The following is a 16,042-nucleotide window of genomic DNA, read 5'->3' as shown; positions in this document are numbered from 1 at the left end:
GAGAAAAGAATTGCGACATTGAAGTTTATATAGACGATGTCAGATGTAAGATGATGTTGGTTGCTTTGAACATACCACTGAACCATGGGGTTGGAATCCTTCAGACAATAAGCAGAGATTTTCTGGCAAATCGGCGAGGTAACCCAACTTGTGTATAAACCGCCGGCATGACGGAGCCGAGAGTGACCCTCTAAATCGCCGTAGTGACTTTTTGGTGGGCTACTTGTGATTTGATATCCGTATTTCCGTTCAGCGATATCTCAGACATGAGCTTGAGAATGTGTAGAAATATTCGAGAAGAAGTCAAGAGCATATACTGTAGATAGATATCGTATATTGTTATTACCTACCGGTTTGAGAACAGGTCTTCCTATCAACAGGCTGAATTCAGCTACGATGTGGGTTCATGCGACGTTACCACAGAATTTTAGTGCTTAGCTAGATCCAAACTTAGCGACCTTCCCTTAGCGGGTTCAAGTTTGTCACTCTGAAGATCCCATCGACATGGTTCATCAAGGAAGGGATAGTAGTGAAATACCACCCAAATACACTTTGCTTGTACGTAACTACAACTCTTTTGACATTAGAGAGTGGATTTGCCTCTGAGCACGCAATTCCTCGTGCCTCGCTTTTTGCGGATCTCGAATCCAAGTACATCTATCCAGGAGATGAAACTTATATCTCTATAGATTCCAAGTTTACATACATGTCTTCACTCATCTTTCACAACTGTGATTAGGACAACATTCACAATGGAGTTCCCGCCAGAAAAAGAACATCGCAAATCTCCTGACGATGACGTCGAGAATCTACCGCACAGCGATCTCCCGCGACCCACGCAACAGGATCTGCTGCAGCGCTCGCTCTCAGCGCGCCAGGTGCAGATGATTGCTATTGGCGGCACGATCGGGACAGGTCTGTTTCTCGGCACTGGAAAGTCCCTTGCCACGGGTGGGCCAGCGTCGATATTGATCGCCTATGCTATCGTGGGTGCTATCGTGTTTACGACCATGTTGGCTCTGGGAGAGATGGCGGCGTTTATACCCGTTGCTGGAAGTTTTTGTACTTTTGCAGGGTGAGTTATCTTAGTAAGATACTTACAGGCGGGATTATTGCTAATGAGATAGACGTTTTGTTGATGATGCTTTTGGCTTCGCTCTCACTTGGAATTATTGGTTCAACGACGCTGTATCCACAGCTTCAGATCTCGTCGCTCTCCAGCTCGTTCTTCAATACTGGACCGACAACTTCCCCGGCTGGGCCCTCAGTCTGATTTTCTGGGTTGTTCTCATCGGCGTCAACATTATTTCCGTCAAAGCATATGGTGAACTAGAGTACTGGCTCAGTCTGCTAAAAGTCATCACCATTGTTGTTTTCATCGTCATGGGAATCGTTGTTAATTGCGGTGGAAATGAGACGGGAGAGTATATCGGTGGGAAATATTGGCATATCCCTGGTGCGCCTTTTGTTGGAGGTATTGGTGGCTTTGCCTCTGTTTTTGTCACTGCTTCTTTTGCTTGTAAGTTGTGGTGGGGATCTCGTTTGGAATGAAACTGACGGGTGTAGATGGTGGAACTGAGAGTATTGCCATCACGGCTGGCGAGACTAAGGATCCTACGAGAAATCTCCCCAAGGTCGTCAAGAACGTCTTTTGGCGTATCATTCTCTTCTAGTACGTCTCACTCAACTCACTCTCACTTATCTCACTAACAAAACCAGCCTTCTCTCAATTCTTCTCATCGGTCTCAACGTCCCTTACAACTACCCCGATCTCAACTCCAAGGAGACTCGCACATCTCCTTTCACCATCGTTTTTGAGATGACGGGCGCCAAAGCTGCCGGAAGTGTCATCAACGCCGTTATTCTCACCAGTGTTCTCTCCGCCGGCAACCATGCACTGTTCGCTGGCGTGAGATTGATGTACACTCTTGCAATCGAGGGTCATGCGCCCAAGGTCCTTGGGAAACTCAACAGAAACAGAGTACCTTGGGTTGCTGTCCTAGTGACAGGATTTGTGGCTGGTCTCTGCTTTGGTTCGAGTTTCATTGGAGCAGGAGATTTGTGGAATTGGCTTCAGAAGTAAGTCAATCACCTACATGTGATTCTCAACTATAGCTAACATCTCCAGTATCGTCGGTGTATCGAACCAACTCAGCTGGATCTCCATCGGCATCACATCAATCCGCTTCCGCCAAGCCCTCGCACTACAAGGCAAAACCCATCTTCTACCCTTCAAGAACTGGACCTACCCCTACGGACCCTGGATCTGCGTCATTCTCAACAGCTTCCTCGTTCTCGTTCAAGGCTGGAGTTGTTTCAGTCCCAAATTTGATGGTGTCAGTTTTGTCAGCTTTTACATCGAGCTACCCGTCATGCTGCTCATGTTTGTGGTGTGGAAGCTTGTCAAGAAGACAAGGTTCGTGGGGTTGAGCGAGATGGATCTTGAGACGGATGTTCATACGATTGAGGAGAAGGTTACGGAGGAGACAGGGTGGAAGACGAAGGTTAAGAATGTGGTTACTTGGTTGTTTTAAGATAGCGGGATATGATTTGCAATTATTTGTTAGGATACCATGATGCATTGCAATTTGATGAACTTCTTGATCACTCTTCAATCTAGCGATTTATAGACCTGCATCGGTGCATGAGCGTGATCATCGCGATCTCAGCTCTAATTAATTATATGCGAAATGTGTTTATTAACAAATCAATAGTTAAACGGTGAGACCTAGTCTCGATGAGAAGTCAAAAGATTGCTCCATGCGCTCAATCACAAATACTTCACTCTCCATCACCACCCTCAGCGTACTCCTCAGGAACTTCCGGCCAAGCATCAACACCATCCTGAATAACCATCATCATGCCCCCAACCATATGATTGTTGATATGACAGTGCAACAACCAAGGTCCAGGATCAGCAGCATGATATCGAACTACAACCCAACTCGGCTCCTTATCCGCCGGCGCCGAAAGAAACGCATCTCTCCGCGGCGGATTAATCAGATTGAATTGGTCGGGAATCTCCTTCGCAGCTTCTTCAACAGAACTCCACCTGAAAGGACCAGTTCCTGTGCCTAGCATGTACATCTTTGAACCGTGCTTGTGGATGGGATGCGGAGGTTGGGGAAACATCGCTGCCACGAAGACAAGATCTACCCATTGTCCCAATTTTGTTGAAATAGTGACGTTGTTGTGAACATAAGGCTGTGGGTTGAAGAGTGTAGGTCGCTGCTCGTCGAGATCCTTTGACATAAGACCTGTGCTGTTCAAAGCCCAGAGATACGAAGCACCTCTGATCTCCATGCTTAGATTAAAGGTGACATCAGCAGTTGGCGAAATTGACACTGGGGGATAAGGAAATGCCACCATCTGGTTAAAAACCACGACATCCTTTGACACAGGGATACCCACGAGGTTGATCCACGGTTCAACCTCTTGTGCGTAACCGAAGCCCTCAACGGAGAGAATGGCATGGCCAGTAATGATCTGCGGCGCACTATTCGAATTGAACCTCATCTTGAACTCTCCAGACTTTTCAATCTTGACAAGAATGGAATATCGATCTCCGTTTGTGGCGGCAATGGCTTGGACTTTCTGAGGTTGGATGTAAGAGCCGTCCATAGCGTATACCCACACATCGTGACCATCGATGGAGAAGACGCCATTGACAAAGTTGACTGCAGCAACTATGTCGAAAGCGACCCATTTTGAGGAAGAGTGGTGTTTATTAGAGACTCTGATGACTTCGATTTGGCCTTCTGTTTCTTTGCAGCCGGAGAATGTTCCTGGGAGGAGAGCTTCTTCGTTGCCTAGACCACCGGCGATGGCATTAAGAGCAGACGCAGGAAGGCAGCTGTGAATGTCAGTAATCGACAGTAGAATTTGTCTTGGAGACTTACGCTTTGTCAGTGAACTCAGCCCCGCCTGGTACCAACTCAAGGTAGCTCTTCTGGATCTCGTTGAGATTGGCTTCCACGACATCCTTTGGCAGACACTCGACTCTTCCCTTGCCATTAAAGAGGATCGAATCATAGCATGAATCTTCAATTCCAGCTGCTACAGTCATATCCCACTTCTCCGTAGAAGTTAGGTGCACAAAGTCAGAAATAACAACTGGCTTGACATGTTTCGTCGCTTTCGCGATCTCACGCAGAGTCTCTTTATCGTCGGAGATCAAGTGAAACGGGTTCGGCTCGTGGGGTCGTGGGTGAATGATGATAGCTCCGTAAAGACCATCTTCGATTTGGCCCCGATGATGAGAGTGATACCAGAAACTTCCATATTGTGTGGCGTGGAACTTGTAAGTGAAGCTGCATCCTGGTTTAATGGGGTGTTGTGTAACGCCGGGAACACCGTCAGTCCATGGTGTGCCTTTCATTTCCAGTCCTAGCTTGTCAGTACCTCCAAGCTTATGTTACAAGAGAGACATACCATGGTAATGAATAGTGAGTTCTTCTGGGGACTGATTGTGGACTTTCACTACCACCAAATCATCCTGGTTGATCTCAAGCACAGGTCCAGGAGACTGCCCATTTACGAGCAGCATCTTTCGTGAGAAGCCATCTGGAGCGTAATTCTCCCATGTTATAGTAAGGTCAAACTTCTTGGTGTTGTTCCAGTATGTAGCTGATACTGATGTGATGAACGATTGGAGGAGTAAGGGGAGAAATATGAGAGAAGAGAGTGAGAAGTACATCTTGCAAGTACCGAGGCAGAACCTGCGCTCAGTTAATGATACGAAAGGATAGATTTCCAAGTTTATGTCTTCATCGTGATGAAGGTACTCGTATTCCGACGCCGTAATATACTGTATTCGGAGACTTCCTATTCTTACATCATCCATCCGACGGTGAATACACACTACAATAACATCATCTTAAATGACAAGACCATCTGCGCCACGAAGTTACATTTTGATTCCCCTAATATCACGATTCAAACCAATCAACAGAATCAATTGTTGACTCTACTGGAATCGTATAAGATTGGGGGCCACACCAAGGCGGACACTCTCAGCTCAGTGGCATACCACGGAGTTGGCACCGGAATAAGCATATTTTAGCAAATTCTGTCAGCGCTAGGTCCAGAACTTGGGATGAGTCTAGAAAATCTGTCAAGATATGGTTGGACAGCATGCGATGTACGTTGGCTGAGATAAGCGGGTGTGATTTCCGTCAAGTTCTCGATGTTGGTTCATATGATGCTGTATAAGAGGACAGTTCTTGACACTACGGCTTCAATGAGACTCACAAAGTGCGTTCCTGCTCCAATTCTGTTGCATCAAATTGTTACGACCAATTCGATAGAAATGGTGATTGAGTGTGGAGGCTGTTCGTTGAGCTTGAAATAGTTCACCGATACTTTGGTAGAGCTGACATGTTTTGGGGCCTTGATTTGGCTACTAATAAGCTTGGCTGTCAGCATCTACAAATGACTTGGTCTTGATCAACAACCAATCCGTAAGGTTGTTTTGAGAGGCTAGCTTCAGCATTACCAAGTGATTGGCCGAATGCTTAAAAGGGCCAGGATAAAACTGATCAAAGTTATATGGCCTCCAATTACAAGATTTCAATGACTTGTTTTGAACTCTCCAGAATACAGAAGGGTATAGCACGTTGTCCAGGGTTTGTCTCGGATAAGAACGAGACTTCATTACCTCCAATGTCCGTGAGACTTTATTTTGTCGAAGATGATTTAGACATGAGACATGGTTTCTGCGTTCTTTGCTAGTGGTGATATCAGCTCAGAGTAATCATACATGCATGTCATAGTATAGTAAACCTCTAGATATGCCAGAATAGCCTTAGAGCTGACCCTCCTGTCCATCTCAGTCACCCATTGGCACGCAAACCAGCCTTGTATGCACAGCTTACTACTGGTCATCAATGCGTAAAAGCTTCTTTATCGGATCAGGTGGTTGCACAGTCATCCCCTTGTCAGGCTTAGACTATCATATGCGTCCGAACTACAAGCCCAGATCTGATCCTCAATGTGTTACCCCACAGAACCGGCTGAATAAGACGTTGACTTCGATCTTAATTACCGTCTTCACCAGCACACCATGGCCTTCTGCAAAAGTTCCTGGCATGTGCATGCTTCGGTTACCTTAGAGTCACTTTGCTCTTCGCTCGCAACATTTGGAGGCTCCCACCAAGCATCGTAAACCAGGATGAAAGGTAACGGGTGGCCGGGGCCTGAGAGATGATGAGCTGGTGAGTTCTCAAAATCTTCTTATGAAGCCAATCCAAAGAGAGCCGAAGGAGGCAGGTTGATATCTTCACATATTGATTGTATAAAGCTCAGGCAAGACCCAGTCGCTATTAAGTATAAGAAACATGTGCCTTGGCATACACAGGCTCTCGCGATTCGGTGCTGCTATCTTTATGAAATGCCTAAAGGAAGTTTAAGATTTTGGGACAGATATTGAAGTCTGAAAGGTATGAACTTACTCTCTAACTGCAAGGGGTTGGTTGTCAGAAGCTACTCCATGTACTAGACAAGGCTTCTCCCACAAAGTCGTCATGCATTCGTCCACACTCTTGACAGCTGATCTTTCTATCGTCCTGTGGGCAATCCATCCATATCCCGAAGATACTCGTTTTCCTCAAGAATTCGCCATTGAAGACAGCCAGCCACGGATCCGTTGCTGTGATTGGTCACTGCTCAGCTTCAGCATACGTGTAGTAGACAAATCAATATTCCTGGCCCCATCTATAAATACCATTAATTCCTCTGAATGCTTTCCTTCGCTTTCTAACGCAGCGAGCACAGACACGTTCTTCCCGTGTTGGTTGCTCCTCTGGAGTCTCGTTGTTTTTGTTCGATGTCTGTGGGACCTGGGCTCAATGAGAGAGTGTTGGTGATACACGATGACGATAAACCTAGAATCGATAATAGTGATACTGGCGGTTTTTCGTCTCTTCCTGTCTCCTCTTGTTGTGCATTTGTATCCATGCCTGTGTAGCCACGAGTTCACTATATCGTGTCAGTGTAACTGTAGAAGGTGAGCTTCTTCGAGGTGACCCTAAAGCTATGAAAAAGCTTGTAGGGTTCTGAGGAACTATCTCATATGATCTAACCATTGTTTGTCCTGCTAGTCGCTAGGCATTATGATAGCTAACTTAGAGAATGGCTCTATTGTAGATACTGGACCAATTGATCCACGATTGGTTTCACTTACATCAGTCTGCAAGCAAGCACATAACCTGAGGGACGATAAGAAGTTTCGGGTTCACAACATCACCTCCTCCACGGAATCCGATCAAATTCCGCTTCACACCGATTCTCGTTCTCGTATAACAAATACAACCCCTGACCGTGAACTTCTCATTTTCCCAAATAGGAAAATAAGCAACCAAACTAAATGTGGATCTTTCCAACCTTAACATGAACCTCACGACTCGTCCATTCCTTTATACAGCTTCGAAAACATTACCAAAAACCCATTAGCTCATACAAGATCTTTAATCTTTTATCACCGTATGAGTCACGATGCATCGATCCGTGCATTTCATGGAAACACTTGTACATTGGCATTCGGATAGATTGCGGACTTTATCTCAAGTCCGGGTCGGATCATCGCTGGGAAACGCCACGGACGTGAGGGGGGTTCACGCTCAGGAGGGGAAATGTAGAGCTGGACCGTGAACTAGGGATATGTAAGAAATAAGTATATAAGAGCTGAAAACTCCTTCTATCATTCGATCTTTTCATCAACTCATACCATTAAAACAGCATTCACTCCCAAGAAACAGTCAATAACTCTCATCATGCCTTTCAGTCACGTTGCCCTCTCTGTCGGCGAACACTACGTCGAGATGCGCGACTTCTACAAAGCCGTTCTCGCTCCTCTTGGCTATGAACTCAAGTTCGAAGGCACAGGCAACAAAGGAGCTCAGTACTGTAGTTTTGGCGTCAAGAATGGCGCTCCAGACTTTTGGCTTGGCGGCGGTGGCCCTGACTTGAAGAAATATGACGGCAATCTTGAGAACAGAACTGCACCAGTTCATGTCGCTTTTGATGGTGAGAACCAGAAGCATGTCGACGAGTGGTACGACACAGCTATGTAAGTCAACTGCCAAAATGAAGTGGTGATGAAGATGCTAATTGTGTTGGTGTAGTAAAGCTGGAGCTGCTGATAATGGAAAGCCTGGGCTGAGGGAGTATAGACCTGGATACTATGCGGCGTTTGTTCTTGATCCTGTTGGCAACAACATTGAGGTTCTTCACATGTCTTAGAGCGGTGTATTAGGTGTGAAATGGTTGGTGTTGACGTGTGGGATGAAGTATTGAATGGAAGCGAAACCAGTGGACGAGTCGATGGTATAACTATAAAAGTCAAGTCTTCATCAATTTCCCCATCCAAGTCCTTTCTTGATATAGTGCCTAAGATTGAAATCGTTGAACCTGCGGGTTCTCCTGTGTCTCAGGAATGCCATCCCTTATCAACCACCAACCGATCACTTCAAGCGGATAATGCCCTGCACTTTCTCGCTCAGTATCCTCCTCAAGACCCTTTTCAATATCCTTCTTGACTTCTCCCCATGTCACCATGAGCGGTGTTGTATCTCTGTTCCCATGAGACGCATTGAACAGAAACTCACTCAGCATCGCCGCCCGATCATTTCCCCGATTTCGCGTCGTCTCCCACGGAATCTTGACCTTCTCTGGTAGGGGTAGAAGCACAGCCGTGTAGCTCTGTGCCTGGTACGGTTCGCGTCCCCAAACCATACCGCCTCTATGTCGCAGCTCAGGAAGAATGTAGTTCAGAGTGCGCATGCCCGGCATGAGATCGTACAGCGACTCTATAGAAGCTCTCCAGTATTCCGCCATTGTCTCACCAGCAGCTGGGCGGGGAACATCTCGAAAGAAAGCGCGCCATTCAATGCCGACGTTGAGGACTTTATCATAGCCATGGATTGTAACTATTGAATTGTGTGGTTTGGCTTTCAGGGTGACACGTTGGTTCCGGTCAAAGTAGAGGATGTCTGTTTCTGGTCTGAACCACACGCCTGGGTTGTCTCCGTGAGGTGAAAGGAAGAAGCCTTCACGCTGTGCGACAGCACGAGATTCCCGACATATTCGAAGAGCTATTGGAGGCGCGTAGTGAATGTGAAAGCGAAAGAAAAGTTCATCAACTGTAGGGTTGGTAGATGGTTCTTGCGTTGAAGTCTTCTTTACGTGAAATAGACGACAGTCAGGGAGAGTGAACTTCCAGATGAGATCTCTCAACTCAGGCGGTAGACCTTCCAGTTGAAAGTGACTTGAGCTCGAATCCTCAGAAGAGGCCATGTTGATTGATTGAACTTTGGACAAGGCACGAAATACTCATGTCTCGGAATAGTTGTTGATGAAAGGAGCACGTTTTATAAACGGGCGTCAGGCACCCGAATGCGGTGATACGAGAATGTGAGTCTGCCTTAAGCTAGTCCAATCGGCTTCGTCAGCATTATCGTCACCTCAATAGGCACCAAAATACCAGCATGACCCCTCAAACAAGGTTACACAATTAGTCTATATCATTGTTCTATCTTAGTATCGGTCAAGGCTGAGCTTCATAAATGTATAAAGTGCTGTTATGTTGGTCTGGTAGGAGGTAGAGCCTCAGCTTACCATCCTTGACGCTAACGTCCATTGGATTCTGCGTCAATCTCACCCCAAGCTTGCTCTCCAGCTCAATTGGCACTTCAGCTAGAGGGACCATCGTTTTGACATCCACGAGAGCAATGCCGCCAAGGTTGTAACCGCCAATTGTCGCGACGCCTGAACACAACATGACACTCTTTCCGCCGTAGAGACCACTGTGGCCCAACCATTTGCAGTCTTGGTAGTCGATGAAATAACTTGGATTTCGTACAACTCTTTCGGGTGTCGGTGCTGCGTCACATCCTGTTTTGGCACTCTTCAGATCCCATGTTGCAGCGTCTCGTGCGCCCCAATTCAGGGCCGTAATAAGATTGTCGCGGGTGTCGTGAACAATGCCGCCGAGGTGATCTTTATAATTGAGAACACGCTCTGGTACCAAGGTCGCTGGGTCAGTCCGATATACATATGCAGTACTGTTGGGTCGGTACTGCGCGATGGTTCCCCAGATATACTGTCCATCATAGTCAATTCCTCCATTATGATACTCATCATTCCCTTCTTTCGTGATGGTCGCATCGGCAAGGAGCTTTCCTTCGCCATTGTACACCATTAAATGTGCTAGTCCTGCACCAGCTGTTCGGTCTGTTCCATCGATGATCTTGCCGTACTTTTCAGTCGGCACGGTCCAATGCCCTGAACTGACCACGTAACGGTCATCGCCTAAGCGTACCATTCCCTCAGGCTCAAACGTGTCGCCCTCAAAAGTAATGTTCGCAATACTTTTCCACACAGTTGTGCGACTCAAAGACTGAAAGGCGTGTATAATATCCGGCCCATCTGAAGCTGCATGAGCCGGAGGTAGTGGAGTAGGAGCCAGGGCATCATCCGTATAAAAGGTAACATTCCTCGCCATAGCCAACGCCGGACAAACAGCAATCGAACTCGTAAGCTTCATATCCGTTGTCCCAAGGTGAAATAGAAAATGAATCTGAGGCGCAAGCATAACAATCGTCAGAACAACAATGAGCGGAAGGGTCAGTTTAAATGCAGTGCTGGCACACCACGGCTTCCTCGGAAGGCGATCGCGATCAGGATCTGGGTCTCCATCTTCACGCATGCTCGACGAGTGTGAGGAGAGATAATGATGATATGATGCTGTTGATGGTGCAAGGTAAATAAATAGAAACTCCGTAAGTTAGACCAACCCGATAGCTCGGCGCCGTCACGTGGAGCTTCGCCGATCCTCCGCCGGCAGTTGGTGTTTTCGGGGCATGTAGCGGGGGTCCACCTTCCGGGGGACTAAACTTTAACTTGGGTGGCCTAAAGCAGCCCCTACAGAGCAACAAAACCTCCATCTGACTCTTAAGCTAAGTTGTCAAAATATCTGGTCTAAAGACACACTAAGTTAGGTATACTAAATTTACTTAACACTTTTTGCTACTTAGGATAGACGTCCTAAGTTTTACAGAAGAAGTGACCACTTAAAGAGTGTGCTGTAATACTATTATTACTTTGTGATTCTGAGAGGCTAATGTGTTATGTGCTCAGGGCCTTCACTATCAAAGATATCAACGATACACATCTGAGAATAAGTCTCCCAAGCCAGTTCCTGCACTCCTGGAATCTCATGATGCGTGAGCGCCCCCCACATATTCTTGTTTTTCTCCCATTTCTCCTGCGGCGGTTCCCAAGATCCTCCGGATGTAGGCCAAGGACAATGCTTTGTTCACTGAGGTGCATGTTGAGCAATTTGTGCTGCGACTTCGGTGAATTCCTCGGGTTGCGCGCTCGTTCCATAAACCACGAGCCCTAGTAATGTCACCGCGTCTTGCCGATGCGCAGTGAATGCTCCGAGATATGGAGCCCATCTCAGATGTTCGGCGCCAATATCTCGATCTTTATCTCACCTACGATTCCAACGGCACCCTCGATATATCAGGCATCACACAATTCACAGAATCGACTAAAATGTCCTCGGAGGACCTAGAGCGCAGGCTTCGCGGCTTTTAGTACTACCTGGAAAACCTCGCCGTCTTCAAGCCCGAGCGGCAATCTGCCATCATCAAGCTTATCCTTGCCATTCAAGAACGAGAAAGGCAGCGCGAGGAACGCAGAGACAGCACCTGGGCGTTCGGGCAAGATGCCGTCACTTCTGAAAATTGTTGGCGCAATTTCAGCTGCTAGCACCAAGTCTGGAATGTCTTAAACAACTGTACGTAAACCGACGCTGTGTCCCCGGGTTACTAACATGGCCAGCCCAGACTTCTATAAAGACTTCAACTCTGTGCAGGGTGATCCTCTTGGCCTAGGAGTCCATTTTCCTCGCCAACAAGCCCGTGTCAACGTCAACATATTCGTAGCTCGCCTCGCTGATTCTGTGGCATGTTGGGCTCTATTTGGTATTTAGAATGATGTTGTTTGAGAAGAGTCAGTTGACCGATAGTTGCCTTTTAAAAAGTGATATTGCACTTTTTGTCTTAGACCAGGAAGCTCCACGCAGAGAGAAGACGCCATGTCCTCCATTTGGGTATTTCAGCTCCTAAATCAGGGGAATATATAAAATAAGTACCTAAAACTGTACAAAAATATCCCAAAGAAAGAGAAGTCTACCCATAAATTTGAAGTTTAAGTATTCCTTAGGTAAAGAATAATAAATTATGTTGAAATTCTTCATGTTGGCTACTTCTTCCGTCATCTTGGGTATTATAGGTCACTTGAACTTCGAAAAGTCTGCAGAGGAAACGAACATGTTCGAAGAGAAAACAACGGGGGCCGTCACATGCAGGCCCAAGGATCTTACCACCATCTTATGAATCTCTCGCCAATCATGCGTATAGCCAGCACTTGTTGGCCCGTTATGCCAACCCGCGAGGCGTATTTCGCATTGGGAGATTGGTCGGTATCGATGATGAAATGGCCGGCCCCCGGGTTGAAAGTGAGGCTATGGTTGGGCGGTGATAAGATCTTTGGACTGAACATCGCAGGGCCGATTGATGAGTAGGCGGGTATTTAAACTACACTCAGTCGCGCGCATTGCACTCTTTCAACGGAGTCAGTTCTCATTGCTTCACTTGATATTAGCTATCGGAAGCAATAGCCGCTGTTGTGGTCACGTCAGGCTGCGATTCTTATGCCGGCGTTTTGAATTGGTGATTTTACCATCTTCACGATGGGGCTTTTCAACGACGTTGACATTGAGCGAGACTTTCCGGACCATAGTAAGAGTTCTCTTTAGTATCTCAGTCACTTGAAAAGAAGCTAACATGGTTTTAGAGGTCAAGTCTATGGTGAGGCGTTCCGAGTGGGCAGTTCAGCAGCATCAAGGCTTCTTTCCTGGCAATTCTCTTCCGAACCATCACCAGTACCCAACCCAAGAGTACAATACTATTGACTCTTACAGCCCAACTTACTATGTTGACGAGCAAACTTCAGCCAACACTTCCTACAGCACTCCCAGGCCTCAGATTTAGTCTGGGAATCATGCACGTATTTATGGCTTTGATCCACACGTCAGTGGACTGGTCGATCTACAAGCGGGATTGTCGTTGGATAGTAGTGGTTCCGAGGATGATAGGTCTGAGAGTAGGAGTGAAGACGAACATGCGACGGGCAAGTCAGATCTCTTCCATCGTCATCTCGTCAACGTCAGCTAATTAGTATCAGGCACGAGGGAGGTAGTGTGTTGTGGAAGATCTTGGAAGCAAGGAGCCAATTACAGGTCAGTTCACATCACACCTTAATACACTTACAGGTTTTCTAACTTTGGTCAGGAAACATTACAATCGTAAACATAACCGTCGTCTGAATTGCGTCTTCCAAAACAACTGCGACTATCTCGGGGCAGACAAGAAGGACCTTCATCGTCACTACTGGGTATCTCACAAGGAATATGCTCGAGCGAACAAGATCCCTGATCCGAGTGGAACTTGCAAAGCTTGTGGTAATTATTTTAGTCGGAAGGATCGTATTCCTCGTCATCTTTCACGGTCGCTTTCATGCCGTGTTAAGTTAGGGCTTAAGAAATAGTTTTATCTTATTATGGCATGGAGGAACGGTGCAGGGTGATGAGGGATATGGCTTCTAACTTTACTAGGGACATCACTGCAGTTGGGATCTGAGTTTTGTGTTTTTTTTTTGTTTTTGTTTTTTTTGTATTTTGTTTTATCTATAGCATTCACTCTGAGAAACTCCCAGCGCCTTACATTTGCTACTGCTTCATGACCAACTCCAGAATAACTCCGTCATTCGATATCAAGACATGGCTGCCAAGTGCCTGAAAATCCCCTCAATACAAATACATCAGCCTTGGTGTTTACCAAACAATACTCTCCCACTGCTTCTTCGCAAGATCCTCCTTTGACTCGGCAGGCTTTGTAGGCGGCGGAAGTTCCTTGAGGTACTCAACCAAAATCTTTGGGTGGAGTGCGACACCCTTCAACTTCTCCTCCCATTCTTCCTGGGGTGAGCTCTCAATGATCCCTCGAATCTTAGTCGAACTAGGCGCATCTTGAGGTTGTCGGTCCAGATCACATGGTACGAATCGGACAGTGCCCCTGGGCCGGACTCGGTTCTGGCGACAGATCGAGATTTTGTTATCGAAGCGAGATCGGCCATCCTGGAGGTTTACCCATGGTGTGCAGCCCGCGAGTTGTCGAAGACTGTTGGGATAGCGGAAGTCGACGGGGCGAGAGATGTCACTGGTGATAGCATCGCCGCAGTCCCAACATGTAGGATTATACCCGCCGTCTGCAGTAATGGCATCTGGACCAAAGAGTAGAACGAACTTGATGTCTACTCCATCCCTCTTCAACGTATTGACAAGCTTGGTTCGGAATCCTGGCCAGCTGGCTTCAGAGTTATCGTAGACCCATGCCCAGTCAACAGGAATGCCATCACCACGCCAGAGGTTAGCTCGCTTCTCGCGAGAAAGGACGATGCCGGTCTCCCTCTTATCCATCTTCATCTTTAGTCTCTCATCATCAGTGGTGATGATGATAGCTGCGATGATGTTGAGGTCTGCTCCTGCATTATAGAAGACATGCTTGAGGATATTAAGGTGACCTTGGTGAGGTGGGTTGAAGGAGCCAGGGAATATTAGGATACGGTTGACTCGACCTCGTATAATAGGAGGCTGTGTTGCCGTGCCGTTGTTGAAGGGGCGAGCTGTAGTCTGCGATGAAGTCTGGTCAGCCTCCTTGATACGCTCGATATAGTCAGCAAGACGTCGTGGAGCCATAGTTTCGCCTTGAGAGCTTGATTGGGGGCTTGTAGAGGAGGAAGAACTCATGATGAAGAGAATCAGTGTGAGGTAACTTAGTATAGGGGTATAGTCGGCTGTTCAAACGAATGCGCTGGTACTGTGATTCATAAATGTGGCCTGCGCACAGAGTATGGAGCTTGACGGCTGACTTGGATAATTCTTTTATATAGACACTTACAATGAGTAAAACTTTTTGAATTAGAAGTTCGAGTCGCCCCTCTTGCTATCTCAACCAATTCGAGGTGATCTTGTTGATGTTAGTGTATTCCACGATGAAATTGTAAGTGCTGGTGAAAAGTCGTGGTAGCTATCGTGAAAACGATGTCGAGAGATAATTTGATGTATTGCTAATCAGTCTACTCGGCAGTTTATATACACGTTGGTGCAAGTCATTGCTGGCGGTAACCGAATCACAGCTCAAATCTGTGTTCTCTTAACGGATGGGTGTTTATGAAGTAGTATTTCCGTACATTAGGATGATTTGGAGAACACCACAAGAGAACAGGTAATAATCGGGTATAAGCGTATATAATTTAGCCTGCTGGATTCAAATAATATGAACAAGTGCAGCATGATAAACGAAGATCATAATCGTGAGTATTCAGCTTCTAGGTGTTGCGATATCCTCTAGGGTAGCACATTAAGATCACAGGACCGTGATGTGATGTTGAACAGGGATATTCACCGATCAAGCTAATTATAGAAGATCGAGCTATGACACATGATCAATAAATTTTGCATCTGAGATTGACGGGAACATTCACTTGTAGATTATCATAAATGAACAATGATTAATTTCTTTGTACGCGATCCAGCAGAGTCAAACTGACACTATGAGCAATCATGTTGTTTCCAATAGTCACTGAACGCCTCGGCTGATCAACAAACAACCAGGTCGCGAAACCCTGTCAGCATCTGAATCAAGCACGGTCGGTGATGGTTCGTCAATCAGAATCAGAACGGGATAGCCGCAGGCACAGCTGCATGGGATCGACACCGCACAAACACCACATTCAACTAAGCGCACAGCATGAAAATACGTTACGATGAAGAAGGGCGGACAGATGTACGAGAACTGAGATTTCCGCTGGAGAGAAGAGAACTGAAAAAGAAGATTTGTTGATCTTGTTCCTGAGTAAGAACCTTGCATGACGGAACAACGGATGATGATGCCGCTAATCGTAATCGCAAGGCGGT

At 46.6% G+C, this 16,042-nt stretch overlaps 7 protein-coding genes across 7 annotated transcripts; 3 read left to right on the top strand and 4 right to left on the bottom strand.

The window, feature by feature from the left end:
* The first annotated feature begins 488 nt into the window (after positions 1–488).
* Positions 489–2,630, top strand: FOBCDRAFT_222649 (amino acid permease-domain-containing protein). Its single transcript, XM_031183465.3, has 6 exons — positions 489–558; positions 690–1,075; positions 1,128–1,519; positions 1,567–1,672; positions 1,720–2,079; positions 2,129–2,630. The coding sequence occupies exons 1-6, from the start codon at positions 505–507 to the stop codon at positions 2,532–2,534; spliced, it is 1,704 nt and encodes a 567-aa protein (XP_031039107.3). The 5' UTR covers positions 489–504; the 3' UTR covers positions 2,535–2,630.
* Positions 2,631–2,781: 151 nt separating this feature from the next.
* Positions 2,782–4,696, bottom strand: FOBCDRAFT_135984 (multicopper oxidase-domain-containing protein; the record flags this gene model as incomplete). The annotated part of the gene is made up of 3 exons (XM_031183462.2): positions 2,782–3,853; positions 3,900–4,386; positions 4,432–4,696. The coding sequence occupies 3 exons, from the start codon at positions 4,694–4,696 to the stop codon at positions 2,782–2,784; spliced, it is 1,824 nt and encodes a 607-aa protein (XP_031039104.2).
* Positions 4,697–7,680: 2,984 nt separating this feature from the next.
* FOBCDRAFT_250235 (Glyoxalase/Bleomycin resistance protein/Dihydroxybiphenyl dioxygenase) lies at positions 7,681–8,366 on the top strand. Its single transcript, XM_031183460.3, has 2 exons — positions 7,681–8,065; positions 8,121–8,366. Exons 1-2 carry the CDS (start codon positions 7,770–7,772, stop codon positions 8,236–8,238), a joined length of 414 nt encoding a protein of 137 aa, XP_031039102.1. The 5' UTR covers positions 7,681–7,769; the 3' UTR covers positions 8,239–8,366.
* FOBCDRAFT_222646 (uncharacterized protein) lies at positions 8,367–9,382 on the bottom strand. Its single transcript, XM_031183461.3, has one exon. The coding sequence runs from the start codon at positions 9,289–9,291 to the stop codon at positions 8,386–8,388; it is 906 nt and encodes a 301-aa protein (XP_031039103.2). The 5' UTR covers positions 9,292–9,382; the 3' UTR covers positions 8,367–8,385.
* Positions 9,383–9,423: 41 nt separating this feature from the next.
* FOBCDRAFT_222645 (uncharacterized protein) lies at positions 9,424–10,762 on the bottom strand. The gene has a single exon (XM_031183459.3). The coding sequence runs from the start codon at positions 10,700–10,702 to the stop codon at positions 9,542–9,544; it is 1,161 nt and encodes a 386-aa protein (XP_031039101.2). The 5' UTR covers positions 10,703–10,762; the 3' UTR covers positions 9,424–9,541.
* Positions 10,763–12,754: 1,992 nt separating this feature from the next.
* On the top strand, positions 12,755–13,055 carry FOBCDRAFT_273777 (uncharacterized protein; the record flags this gene model as incomplete). The annotated part of the gene is made up of 2 exons (XM_059611486.1): positions 12,755–12,803; positions 12,859–13,055. The coding sequence occupies 2 exons, from the start codon at positions 12,755–12,757 to the stop codon at positions 13,053–13,055; spliced, it is 246 nt and encodes an 81-aa protein (XP_059464860.1).
* A 702-nt stretch (positions 13,056–13,757) lies between these two features.
* Positions 13,758–14,872, bottom strand: FOBCDRAFT_292841 (uncharacterized protein; the record flags this gene model as incomplete). Its single annotated transcript, XM_031183455.3, has 1 exon — positions 13,758–14,872. The coding sequence occupies one exon, from the start codon at positions 14,870–14,872 to the stop codon at positions 13,898–13,900; it is 975 nt and encodes a 324-aa protein (XP_031039097.2). The 3' UTR covers positions 13,758–13,897.
* Positions 14,873–16,042: the final 1,170 nt, after the last annotated feature.

Source organism: Fusarium oxysporum, chromosome V (genome assembly GCF_013085055.1).
Source record: "Fusarium oxysporum Fo47 chromosome V, complete sequence".
Taxonomy (NCBI): domain Eukaryota; kingdom Fungi; phylum Ascomycota; class Sordariomycetes; order Hypocreales; family Nectriaceae; genus Fusarium; species Fusarium oxysporum.
The sequence above is the reverse complement of the archived record's forward strand: the minus strand, read 5'-3'. Positions and strand labels throughout refer to the sequence as shown.